General features: G+C 35.7%; 1 protein-coding gene across 6 annotated transcripts in view; it reads left to right on the forward strand.

The window, feature by feature from the left end:
- Nucleotides 1-12,816, forward strand: part of LOC138843052 (disintegrin and metalloproteinase domain-containing protein 32-like) — a 145,836-nt gene that overhangs the window by 131,577 nt on the left and 1,443 nt on the right. For all 6 annotated transcript variants that reach the window (XM_070068586.1, XM_070068587.1, XM_070068588.1 and 3 more), the window contains one exon: nucleotides 9,445-9,483. In XM_070068586.1, the coding sequence (XP_069924687.1) occupies nucleotides 9,445-9,483 (39 nt within the window). The remainder of the gene's footprint in view (nucleotides 1-9,444; nucleotides 9,484-12,816) is intronic.

Raw genomic sequence — 12,816 nt, forward strand, 5'->3', positions numbered from 1 at the left:
CTTCCTTTCATCCTCTCTCTTCCTCCTCCTCCTCCTTCTTCCTTCCTCTCTTCTTCCTTCCTTCCTTATTCATTTATATAAAGGGAACAAATTTCAGGTATTTCATATATACTTTTTTAAGAACAATGATACATCCCACACTCCCCTCCATCCTTTCTATACCTTCCTTTCTTATTTTTTTCTTTTAATTTTTGTGATTGCATACTTTCAATTTACTTTATAATCATAAGCTTAATCTTCCACTACATACAAAATTCAAGAAGTAGCAAGTAGAAACACCACTTCCTGAGGAGTATAAACAAGGGCTATAACCAGTAATCAAATATCAAGATGTCAGTTTCACTCTTATACATCACTCTTTAGTACACTATATATTAGTTACCATGAATCAGAGAAAACATATATTTGTCTTTTGCAGACTGGCTTCTTTCACTAAGAAATAGAGTCTCTAATTGCATCCATTTTGTTGCAAAAAAACAGGATTTCATTCTTTTTATGGATGAATAGTATTCCATAGTGTATATACACCACATTTTCTTGATCCACTTAACAGTTGATGGACATATTGGTTGATTCCAAATCTTAGCTACTGTGAATTCAGCTGATATAAAATGGGGTACCCAGTCTACCACCAAGCAAATATGATTTCTAACATGTTGCTTTCTCACTGTGTGGATTGGTTACATTCTTTGAGAGATTGGATTTACCATGATTTGTCTCCTTTACATTTTTAAGATCAGGGTCATGGGTATGAGTCATGATGTCCAGATGAGAAGAACAATGAATAAGATGACTCTAAATACCCAGAGAATACCTGTGTTCTGGGACTTGAGCTTTGTGTTTTCAGCTTTGTACTCTCAAACATTTATTCTGTAAGCCACTTTGGGCAGCCCTTCCTCTTTCTCAATGGAGTAAATGTGCTTAGAGCAGTTAGGTGGCTTTTTCAAGGTTACACGGTGGTAGAGTAGCACATCAGGATTTGACTCAAGATGTATAGCTCCTGATATTTGCTATTTTAATATCTCTTTCCTGCTTAGGAGACACCAAAAAAATAGCAGGAGAGAGTGAAGAAGTGGACTTGCAATGCTTGCTGCTTTTTTATTTTATGTAATATTATGATTATAAACAAAGATGCCATGCATAGCATCATAAAGGAATGTCTGTTATTCAGTAAAAACACATAAGCATAAAAAGTGGGGGTACAGATACCTCTTTTAAATGCTTATTTATTTTCCTTTGGGTAAATTTGTAAGAGCCCACTCTTGATTATATGAGAGGCCAACTTTCAGATTTCTGAGGAACCTCCCTGCTGTCTTCAATAATGGTTGTACTAGTTTACATACCACCAACAGTGTGTTAGGGTGTCTTTTTCTTCACATTCTCAACAGGATTTGTTATTTTTAAAAGAATGTTTTATTTTTAAAGAGTTGCAGAGATAGATGGAGGAGGAGAGGAGAGGCGAGGAGAGGCAAGGAGAGGCGAGGCGAGGCGAGGCGAGGCGAGGAGAGAGATTCCTTCTATCAGTTAACGAGATGAACACAATGGCTGGCCCAAGCTGAAGTGAGGAGGCAAGAGCTTCATTGAGTCTCACTTGGGTAGTAGGGGTATAAAAACTTGGATTACCTTCTGCTGCTTTTCTCTGGCATTTCCATGGAGCTGCATTGGCATTGAAGCACCTGAACACAAACTGGCACCCTTCAGAATGCTGGCATGCCAGGTGGTAATGTTACCCACTACTATAGAACACTGGCCCCAGCATTTGTTATTTTTTGTTTTTATTTTTTGATGAAAGCCATTCTAACAGGTGAGATGAAACCTCATCGTTGTGTTATATGCAATTGCCTGATGGCTAGTGATCCTGAGCATCTTTTCATGTGTCATTTGTATCGCATCCTTTGAAAAATGTGTGCTAATATCCTTAGCTCATTTACTAGAGTGATTGTTTGCTTTCTTATTGCTTAGTTTATTGAATGCTTCATTTATTAAGAATACTAATCATTTATTAGATGTATAGTTTGCAAATGTTTTCTCTCATTCTGTTGGTTCCCTCTTCAATTTGTTGAATGTTTCCTTTGCTGTGCAGAAACTTCTTAGCTTAATGAAATCTGATTTGTCTGTTCATGCTTTCATTGCCTGTGCTTCTTGGGTCTTATCCAAAAAGGCTTTATCTGGGCCAGTGTTCACACTACATTTTCCTATGGTAATTTTTTTGTTTCAGGTCTTAGGTTTAGATCTTTGATACATTAGGAGCTGATTTTTGTAAAAGGCTAAGATCAGCAGCTTATTTCATATTTCGGCATGCAGAGATCCAATTTTCCCAATGCCAGTTATTAAAGAACTGTCATTTCTCTAGGGAGTGATTTTTATTCATTTGTCAAAGATTAGTTGGTTGCAGCTATGTGGATTAATTTCTTGAGTTTATAATCTGTTACATTGGTTCCAATTTGCTTACGATTTTTTATTATGAAAGTATGTTGCATTTTATCAAATGCTTTCTCTGCTTCTATTGAGATCATCATATGGTTTTTAGTTTTCAGTGTATTAATGTGATATATCGTGATCACTTAAAATCATTTATGATAATTCAGTTGTAAACCTAATTAACTTGTATCCTTTTTAATGAGTGATTTTTATAGGTGGTGCATAGTTTCCACTTTGCTCTAAATATTTTTCTATTTCATTATAAGTTTTCATAAGATGTGTTGGAAAATCAGAGAGACTGAAGAAGGTAAGGAGGAAGAGGGAGAGAGAGAGAAAGAGATAGATAGATAGAGAGAGAGAGAGAGATATTTCATTTGCAGGTGCACTCCTCACATGTCCTAGCCAATGAGTCAGTCCAAAACCACAAACTTAGTGTTCAATCCAACTCTTTCCTGTAGGAAAAAGGACCAAGGACTTGAAACATCATCTACTGCCTCAGAGGGTGTGCATTAGCAGGAAACTGGATTGTTAATGGAGGATCCAGGACTTGAACCAGGCATGCAGAAATCCCAGACAATATCTTAGTCATTTCACAAGATGGTCACATCCTCAAGTATTTTAAATGGCTTAACAGGAGCCTACTTCACAGAGACTACCTGTAGCCACAGTCAGTCAAGTGGTAGTGCCTTATTCTGAGTTAAATTAATTTCTCGAGATATCTTGGCAAGATTCTTCTTTAAAGTATGATTGATCTCCTTTCTTCTGAAGACTAAGTTCTTTAATATAAGTGTAATTTGTAATTGATCTACAGGATCCCAGATGTTCATTAGGTTATGAAAGAAACATGCTGCCTGATTGTCATTGTGAATTGGGTTAGGTAGCCAAAATGCTAGATGATTTCCTTGAGGGTTTTTGGCCTCTTTACAGGTCTTCTCTGTTTGGATGGGATAGGTGTCTACCTATCCAGAGAATGTGTTCATAAATGCAAGTATCTCAAGTTCCCTGCATCTTAAGTCGTTTGTGTGAAATCAACCTGCCAGTTTTCAGTTGGGTAACAACCCTGTTATTGAGCTGCCTTTTGATTAGGAGGGGAAACAGTTGGCATTGTTCTTTGGATTATTTTTAGTACAGATCATGCAACTTATATGACCTGCAGAATAGTTTTTTTTCTTTTTAAAAATGTGCTCCATGATACACTTTTGTACACATTGCAAAATGACATCTTATTTATAATGGGTTCACTCATGAATATCTTTTGGCATAGTTTGTAGTAGTATTTCTGGAACCATGACACTTCTTGTGCATTTCATTTCCAATCTGAACAATTTCAGTGAAAGCAAAACCCCATTTCTTAGCTTCTTTCTGTCTTATTCTGAATCAATTAGTGATCTATCCATAAATAGATCAATCTGCAGGAGGAGGGATATAGATATAGCCTGAGAGTCTACTTTCATCTGCCCTCATTGCAAGTTGATTCTCCTGATCATATGGGAATCATTGGTGACTTGAATGATACATTTTTAATATAGTTTAAAATTTTTATTAATGTAAGGAGAATATATTTCATGTGTTTCATAGGTACAAATCTGACAATAACAATATTTCCCTCTTTCTTTATCTCCCTCCTCAATTCTGCTATTTCCTTTCTTTCTATTATTTCTTTAACTTTGGCAAAAACATAGTCATTCTGCTCTAAAATCACATGTTTAATGTACCACTAACCATAATATTCAGCAAGTAAAAGTAGAAAGACCACAGTTCCACAAAGTGAAAAGGCTCAAAACAGTAATCAAATTACAATATGCCTATTTCATTCCTATACCTTTCTTTGTTTTTTTTTTTTTATATTAACTACCACATATCAGAGAAAATATGGCATTTGTCTTTTTGAGACTGGCTTATTTAAGTAGTATAATAGTTTCTAGTTGCATCTATTTTGTTGCAAAAGACAAGTTTTCGTTCATATTTATGGCTGAGTAGTATTCCATTGTGTGTGTGTGTGTGTGTGTGCATTTTTTTCTTTATGTAGGCATCAGTTTATGGACAGATGGACATTGGGTTAATTCCATAACATAGCTACTGTGAATTGAGCTACAATGAAAATAGGATTGCAAATAACTCTTTTAGATGTTGATTTCATTTTGTTTGGATAAATTCCAAGAAATGAAATGGCTGGGTAATATGGTAATATGGCTATACTAGATCACATTCTTAGCAACAGTATGAATGTAACTTTTTCCCCAATTCCTTAGCAGCTTTTTTTTTAGTTTTGGATGATAACCATCATTCTTTTTTTTTCCCTAGTTTTTTAACTTTTATTTAATGAATATAAATGTCCAAAGTACAGCTAATGGATTACAATGGCTTTCTCCCCACCATAACTTCCCTCCCCTCTCCCGCTCCCTCTCCCCTTTGATTCACATCAAGATTCATTTTTAATTAGATAATAACCATTTTAAATGAGGTTGAGTTGAAACCTTCTTGTGGTTTCTATTTGCCATTTCCCTGATCCTTTTGAACCTGAGCATTTTTTAATGCATCTGTCATTCATCTGAATTTCATACTTCAAAAAATGCCTGATCACGTTCTTTGCTCATTACTTAATTGGATTGTTTGATGTTCATGAGTTTCCTGAACTCTTCATAGATCCTAGATTTAATCCTTTATCAGTTGCATTATTTGCAAATATTTTTTTCCATTCTGTCAATTGCCTGTACACTTGGTTGAGTGCAGAAGCTTCTTGGGTTAGTATAATCCCATTTTTCTATTTTTGCTTTTATTGCCTGTGCTCCTGGGGTCTATTCCAAGGCTATGCCTGTACCAATATATTGTACCATTTCTACAGTGTTTTCCTCTAGTAATTTGATGATGTATGGTAGTATTTTAATCTTTTTTAAAATGATTTATTTATTTATTTGAAAGGTAGAGTTACAGACAATGAGAGGGAGACAGAGAGCAAAGTCTTCCTTTCATTGGTTCACTCCCCAAATGGCTGCAATGGCCAGAGCTGCTCTGATCTGCAGCCAGGAGCCAGGAGCCAGATGCAGGGGCCCAAGTGCTTGGACCATCTTCTGCTGCTTTCCCAGGTCATAGAAGAGAGCAGGATTGGAAGAGAAGCTGCTGGAACTAGAACCAGCACCCATTTGGGATGCTGGCACCACAAGTAGAGGATTAACCTACTGTGCCACAGGGCTGGCCCCAGTATTTTAATCCTTGGTTAATTGTGAGTTGATTTTTGTAGAAAGTGGAAATTAGGGCTCTTGTTTCAGATTTCTGCACCAATAGATCCAATCTTCCCAAAGCCATTGGTTGAGGAGACTGTCCTATCTCCAGGGTTGATTTTTAGCTTATTTGTCAAATATTAGCTGGTTTTGCAACATGGATTAATTTATGGGATTTCTATTCAGTTATATTGTTCTACATTTGTATTTTTGTGGCAGTACCAGGCTGTTGTGATTATAAATGTCCTGTAATGTGTCTTGAAATATGTTTTTTTTTTTTTTTTGACAGGCAGAGTGGACAGTGAGAGAGAGAGACAGAGAAAAAGGTCTTCCTTTGCTGTTGGTTCACCCTCCAATGGCCGCCACGGCAGGCGCGCTGAGGCCGGCGCACCATGCTGATCCAAAGGCAGGAGCCAGGTGCTTCTCCTGGTCTCCCATGCGGGTGCAGGGCCCAAGCACTTGGGCCATCCTCCACTGCACTCCCGGGCCACAGCAGAGAGCTGGACTGGAAGAGGGGCAGCCAGGACAGAATCCGGTGCCCTGACCGGGACTAGAACCCAGTGTACCAGCGCCTCAGGTGGAGGAGTAGCCTATTGAGCCGCGGCACTGGCCAAAATATTGTTTTGTGATGCCTCACACTTTGTTTTTGTTGTTTAAGATTGCTTTAGCTTTTCAGGGTCTCTTATGTTTCCATATTAATCTAGCATCATTTTTTTCTAGATCTGGGAAAGATGACCTTGGTATTTTCATTGAGATTCATTGAATCTGTAAATTGTTCTGGGTCATATAGATATTTTGATGATATTAATTCTTCCAATCCAGTAACATGATAGGTTTTTCCTATGTTTTTTGGCTTCTCCTATTATTTATTTAATATTTTGTAATTTTCATGGCAGATGTATTTCACATCCTTGGTTAAATTTATTTCAAGTTGTTTAAATTCCTTGTAGCTATTGTTAATAGTACTGATCTTACAAGTTCTTTATCAGCCATGGAATTTTTTGTGTATACAAAAGCTATTAATTTTTTGTGTGATTTTGTATTCTGCAACTTTACCAAACTCTCTTATGAGTTCCAATATTCTCCTAGTGGATGTTTTTGGTTCCCATATATATAGGATCATGTCATCTGCCAACAGGGATAATTTGACTTCCTCCTTTTCAATTTGTATCCATTTGATTTCTTTGTCTTGCCAATGGCTCTGGCTAAAACGGCCAGAACCATGTTGAATAGTAGTGGTGAAAAAGGGTATCCTTTTATGGTTCTGAACCTTAGTGAAGATACTTCCAACTTTTCTCCATTCAATATGATACTGGCTATAGGTTTATCATACATTGCCTTGATTGTGTTGAGGAATGATCCTTCTATACCCAGTTTGCTTACAGATTTTACCATGGAAAAATTTGTACTGTATCAAATGCTTTCTCTGCATCTATTGAGATATTCATATGGTTTTATTCTTCAAATGTTAATGTGATATGTCACATTTGTTGATTTGCATATTTTGAAGCATCCCTGCATGTCAGTGATCAATCCCACTTGGTCCAGGCATATGATCTTTCTGATGTGTTATTGGATTACTTAGCTACTTTTTTGTTGAGGAATTTTGCATCTGTGTTCATCAGTGATACTGATCTATAATTGTCTTTCTGTGTTCTACCTTTTTCTGATTTTGCAATGAAGGTGATGTTGGCCTCATAGAAGAATTTTGGGAGGATTCCCTAACTTTCAGTTGTTTTGAATAGTTTGAGAAGAATTGGAATTAGTTCTTCTTTAAAACTTGTAGAATTTATCACTGAAGCCAGCCGGTTTTGGATTTTTCATTTTGGGGAGGGTTTTTGTTCCTGATTCAATCTCCTTCTTGGTTATATGTCTGTTTAGGTTTTCTATGTTCAGGACTCAATTTCAGTAGCTGATGTGTGCCTGGAAATCTATCCATTTCCTCTAGATTTTCCTATTTGTTTTCTTCTGAATTTTTAGTAATGCTTGATGAGTCTTGTTATTTCTGTGATATCCATTGTAAAATCTCTTTTTTCATCCTTCATTTTGTTAATTTGGGTTTCTCCCATTTTGTAAGTTTGGGTAATAATGATTCAATTTTGTGTATTTTTTAAAAAAAAAACAGCTCTTCCTTTCACTGATATTTTGTATTTTCTTTTTAAATTTTGTTTGTGTCTTCTGTAATTTTAATTATTTCCTTCCCCCTACTAATTTTGGGTTTGGTTTGTTGTTATTTTTCTGTGTTCTTGATATGCATCGACAGCTCATTCATTTGGTACCTTTCTAATTTCTTGATGTAGGCACCAATTGCTATAAACTTCCCAATTAAAACTGCTTTTGCTGTTTCACATAATTTTTGATATACTGTATTGCCATCTTCATTCGCTTCTAGAAATTGATCTCTCTTTTCATTTCTTCTGTGACCCACTATTGATTAATGAGTATTAATGTATCCATGTGTTTTCATATGTTATAGAGATCTTGAGTTGTTCATTCCTAGCTTCATTCCATTGTGGTCAGAAAACATGCATGGCATGACTTCGGTATATTTGAATTTTCTGAAACTTTGCTTTATGGCCTAGCTATTGTCTATTCTAGAGAAAGTTCCATGCACTGATGTAAAGAATGTGTATTCTGCAACTGCAGGATGAATGGCTCTGTAACTCTCAAGTCCATTTTGTCCATAATGTAGCTTAGCTCTGTTGTTTCCTTGTTCATTTTCTGTCTAGTTGATCCATCCATTGATGAAAGTGGGGGAGAGGTGTTACTATTGTTTTGGAGTCTATATCTCCCTTTAGATCCATTAACATTTCTTTTAAATAGTCAGGCACGTTATTTCAGTCAAAGCCTAAACTTGTATTCATGCATGTCTTTAACAGCATCTAATCTGAGGTTATTAGAGCCATATCTATTAGGCATTCAGCTTTAGCTCCTGCCTTGCCTCTGTGTTTCTAGTTTGTTCATTTTTTTTAAACTTTTATGGCTGTCAATCTGAGTTACATGTTAAATTATGTGGTATTTTCTTCAAAAATTTTGCATGTGTGGAATAGAGAAGTGAAGTTATTCTGTCCAGTCTTCTAGATTTTCCTGAAGTAAACCTGAATTTGAATTTGTACAATGTGGTAATTACTTTATCATCAAATAAAAAGCTAACTTGAAATCTGAAGGCCTAATTTAGTAATTTAGTTTCCTACTTATAATTTGTGCTTAGCAGTGAGCATGAAAAAAAAAGTTATATCTTGATATTTTTACTCCATTGGAGAAGGTTTTTTTTAAAATATCTATTTTATTTATTTGAAAGACAGAGTTACAGAGAGAGGTAGAGCCAGAGAGAGAGAGAGAGAGGTCTTCCATCTGCTGGTTTACTACCCAAATGACCACAATGGCCAGAGCTGAGCTGATCCGAAGCCAGGAGCCTGGAGCTTCCTCCGGGTCTCCACAAGGGTGCAGGGGCCCAAGGACTTGGGCCATCTTCCACTGCTTTCCCAGGCCAAAGCAGAGAGCTGGATTGGAAGTGGAACAGCCAGGACTCGAACTGGTGCCCATGTGGGATGCCAGCACTGCAGGCTGCGGCTTTACCCCACTGTGCCACAGTGCCAGCCCCTGTTGAAGGTTTTTGTTTTTTTGTTTTTTTTTTTTAAATTTTGGTACTATAAATTGCAGTTGACATTTAAGTAAACAACATTATGTATTTGCATGCCCCAATTGTTTAAAGAGTTACTTTTGGTACAAAATTTCCTGTTATTCTTATCAAAGTAGACAAGTTTCTTCATAGTAACTTTTAGACGTTATTCTTATTTAGGTCCAAATCAGAAGATAATACTCAAGCAGAAACGAGCAGGTAAGCATTTAGGAGATATTTCTTATAAATATATATGTTGGAAACATAAGAATGGGAAAAATGATGATTCACAAATATATGCTGACTATTTTTAGCAACACAATTGATAAAGTACTATTAAAAACAACTTGTTAATTTTTTTCCATGCTAGGAACAAACATCAAATAATGTAATTGATCTTTTTCTTTGGTTGACACAGTTATTATTAATTACCTACTCTAGTGACAAACACAGGAAAAAATTATTGAGACTAAATATTTATAATTAGTTTGTTAAACTAAGTCATAAGATGAACATTTTCCATCCTTTATGTTAACATCCATAAAGGAAAACATTGCTTTTTTTTGGATTGTATTTATACCTATGAACTAAGATAAACAACAGAGTGAATGAGTCCCCCACTTTGTTATATAAAAGTATCATAAACACACTAATATTTAGAATTTCTCACAGGCCTTCAACAGCCCACAGTATTGTTAACAAAAGTTCTCTGAATTCTCTTTTGAGTTTTCCGTGCTCCACAGTTAATAGCTTTGTGATACTTCTGAAGTTATCAAATATTTATAGGTCTACTCAACTTCCTTGTAAAGTTTTCCTTTTCTTGTATTGCCTAGTTTTTTTTTTTTTTCTTGAAATGACATCCACTACTGTTCCATCATATCTTTTATAACCACAGGCTGTTTTCTAGGCTACCACATTATATAGTTTCTCTCCTTCCTGATGGAAGATACTCAATCTACTAAGAAAGATACAGTGTTTCTAGATCTACTCTCTCTGTTGAACTTGAATGTCTCTTGACATAGCCACACTTTTACAGACACTTCTTACTTTCTACAAGCTAAGTATGAGAAAAAAAAAAGTGATTCCTTTTTTGCCTCTGATCTCTCTCACTGTCACCAAGGGAGTTGTGGTTCAGTATTTCAGCACTGCGATTTTTCCAACATTTTACTCACCTAGGAGCGTGTATTATCTGAAATACATTAAGTGTAATGTTCATGCTTGTATTGTTCCTCAATTTTTTTAAGATTTATTTTATTTATTTGAAAGTGTTAACAGGGAGAGGTAGAGACAGAGAGAGAGGTCTTCCATCTGCTGGTTCACTCCCCTAATGGCTGCAATGGCCAGAGCTGAACTGATCCAAAGCCAGGAGCCAAGAGCTTCTTCTGGGTCTCCCATGAGGGTGCAGGGGCCCAAGCACTTGGGCCATCCTCTGCTGTTTTCCCAGGTGCATTAGCTGGGAGCTGGATTAGAAGTGAAGTAACTGGGACTCGAGCTATTACCCATATGGGACCCTGGTGCCATGGGCTAGGACTTTAACCCACCACGCCACAGTGCCAGCCCCATTCCTCAATTTATTTATAGTATTTTTCAGAATAAATGCTCAATAAATATTTGTTTAATGAATGAATCATTACTCTTAAATTTCACATATGCATATTAATTAGTATTATAAATGTTCCAATTGTCTCCTCAAATTATCTATAATGACGGAATATGCCATTCACATCATTATCATCTTATTGAAGTTGTTGTTGTTCTTCTGGACTGAAGAATAGACAAAGAAATTATCTTTAAACCAATATATACAGCATTTGAAGAGTGTAATTTAAAAAGTTAACCCACTAGTCTAGCTTTGTTTTTAGTGTACAGAAAAGCATCCTTTGATTATTCTTTCATTTAAATTTAGAATGCTAACCAGATATAGTGTTTTAATGTTATAGCACCTATTATGTTTTCCTGTTTTTTTTTACATATATGTATTTATAATATTTCTATTTATATTGGTCAGCCAGAGGGAAATTTTGTTAGCAAAGTCTGTCAGCAGACACAAATTAACAAGAAAGTTTTTAAAGCCAGAAAGCTATTCAAAATTCTACATACAGAAATCTCCTTCTTGCTTTTGGGGGGAATTGTCTATAATAAAAAGATAATGTTGGGGCCAGCACTGTGGCAAAGCAGGTAAAACTACTGCCTGAAGTGCCGGCATCCCATATAGGCGTTGGTTCGAGTCCCGGCTGCTCCACTTCTGATCCAGCTCTCTCCTATGGCCTGGGAAAGCAAGAGAAAATGGACCAAGTCCTTGGGTCCCTGCACCCATGTGGGAGACCTGGAAGAAACTACTGGCTCCTGGCTTCAGATCGGCACAGCTACAGCTGTTGTGGCCAATTGGGTAGTGAACTAGTGGATGGAAGACCCTCTCCCTCTCCCTCTTTCTCTCTCCCTCTCCCCCTTTTCCCCCTCCCCCCCCTTCCCCTTTTCTATCTCTGGGTAACTCTAACTTTCAAATAAAGAAGTAAATCTTAAAAAAAAAAGATAATATTGAAGTCGTTGAAAAAGCAACTACAAATTTTGAAATTACAACATAGCAGAGGTGGAAAGGTCAAAATTATGCCACTGTTATTAGTGGAGTTTCTCACTCATCTTTTTATGTTATCTTTTCTATGAGTTAATCCCCAATTCTTTATTTTTCTTTCCAGATTATTTGGAAATTAGAAATAAGGACTCTGTAGATAGGAAATAGAAAAAAGGCACACCACTTTGATTTTGACTTTTGGTAATAATAAATATAAAGGTAGCAATGTAGCAAATGTCTAGTTTTACTACAAACTTTGGAAAAAGAGGAAGAAATTGCCATACTGAATTAATGTAATGTAATGTTGACAGACAATATTAAATCAATATAAAGTTGTATTTCCTTACTTATCTAAATCAGAAACATAGGAAAACACTTACATATAAGTAGTATTGGTGTGTATATTAGTAAGTGTTTCTTAAAATAAGAATGTATTTGAATTTAAAATGAAATTGTTAGACTGCAAGTATGGTACCAATAAATAACCTATGAATCTTTACTAATTTTAAACTGCTGAATTTTAAATCACCTAATCTGTTTTTATTCAGTTTAGTAAAGTTCTCTTAAGTTTATTGGGGACTTATTCCAATTACTACAATGAAATTAAATAGTTTAACCTAATAAGATATAAGATCTATAATTAGCTTATAAAAGAAAGTAATTCATAACTACAGCTGTTTTATGCATTAAACACTGTAGGCGCTATGCTTCAGGTCTGTGAATTTTCAATGGCAAAAAATTGTTTATAACATGAAGACAAAAATTACTGGGTCCAAGTTATAGAAAATGGAAAATTATAATGCATTTAATTTTTAAAAAGGTATTAATATTCATGGAAATTTCATTATATGTGAAAAATGTTTTCTCATTTGCAAATACTTCTGATTAAAATGATAGTTCTCTAGAATTTGTAGAAAATCATAAAGGCTTCAACTTGAGCTTTTTAGTAGGCAGTATCCCAACTCTATGCGTTGCAGTGG

This window comes from Oryctolagus cuniculus, chromosome 2 (genome assembly GCF_964237555.1).
Source record: "Oryctolagus cuniculus chromosome 2, mOryCun1.1, whole genome shotgun sequence".
Taxonomy (NCBI): domain Eukaryota; kingdom Metazoa; phylum Chordata; class Mammalia; order Lagomorpha; family Leporidae; genus Oryctolagus; species Oryctolagus cuniculus.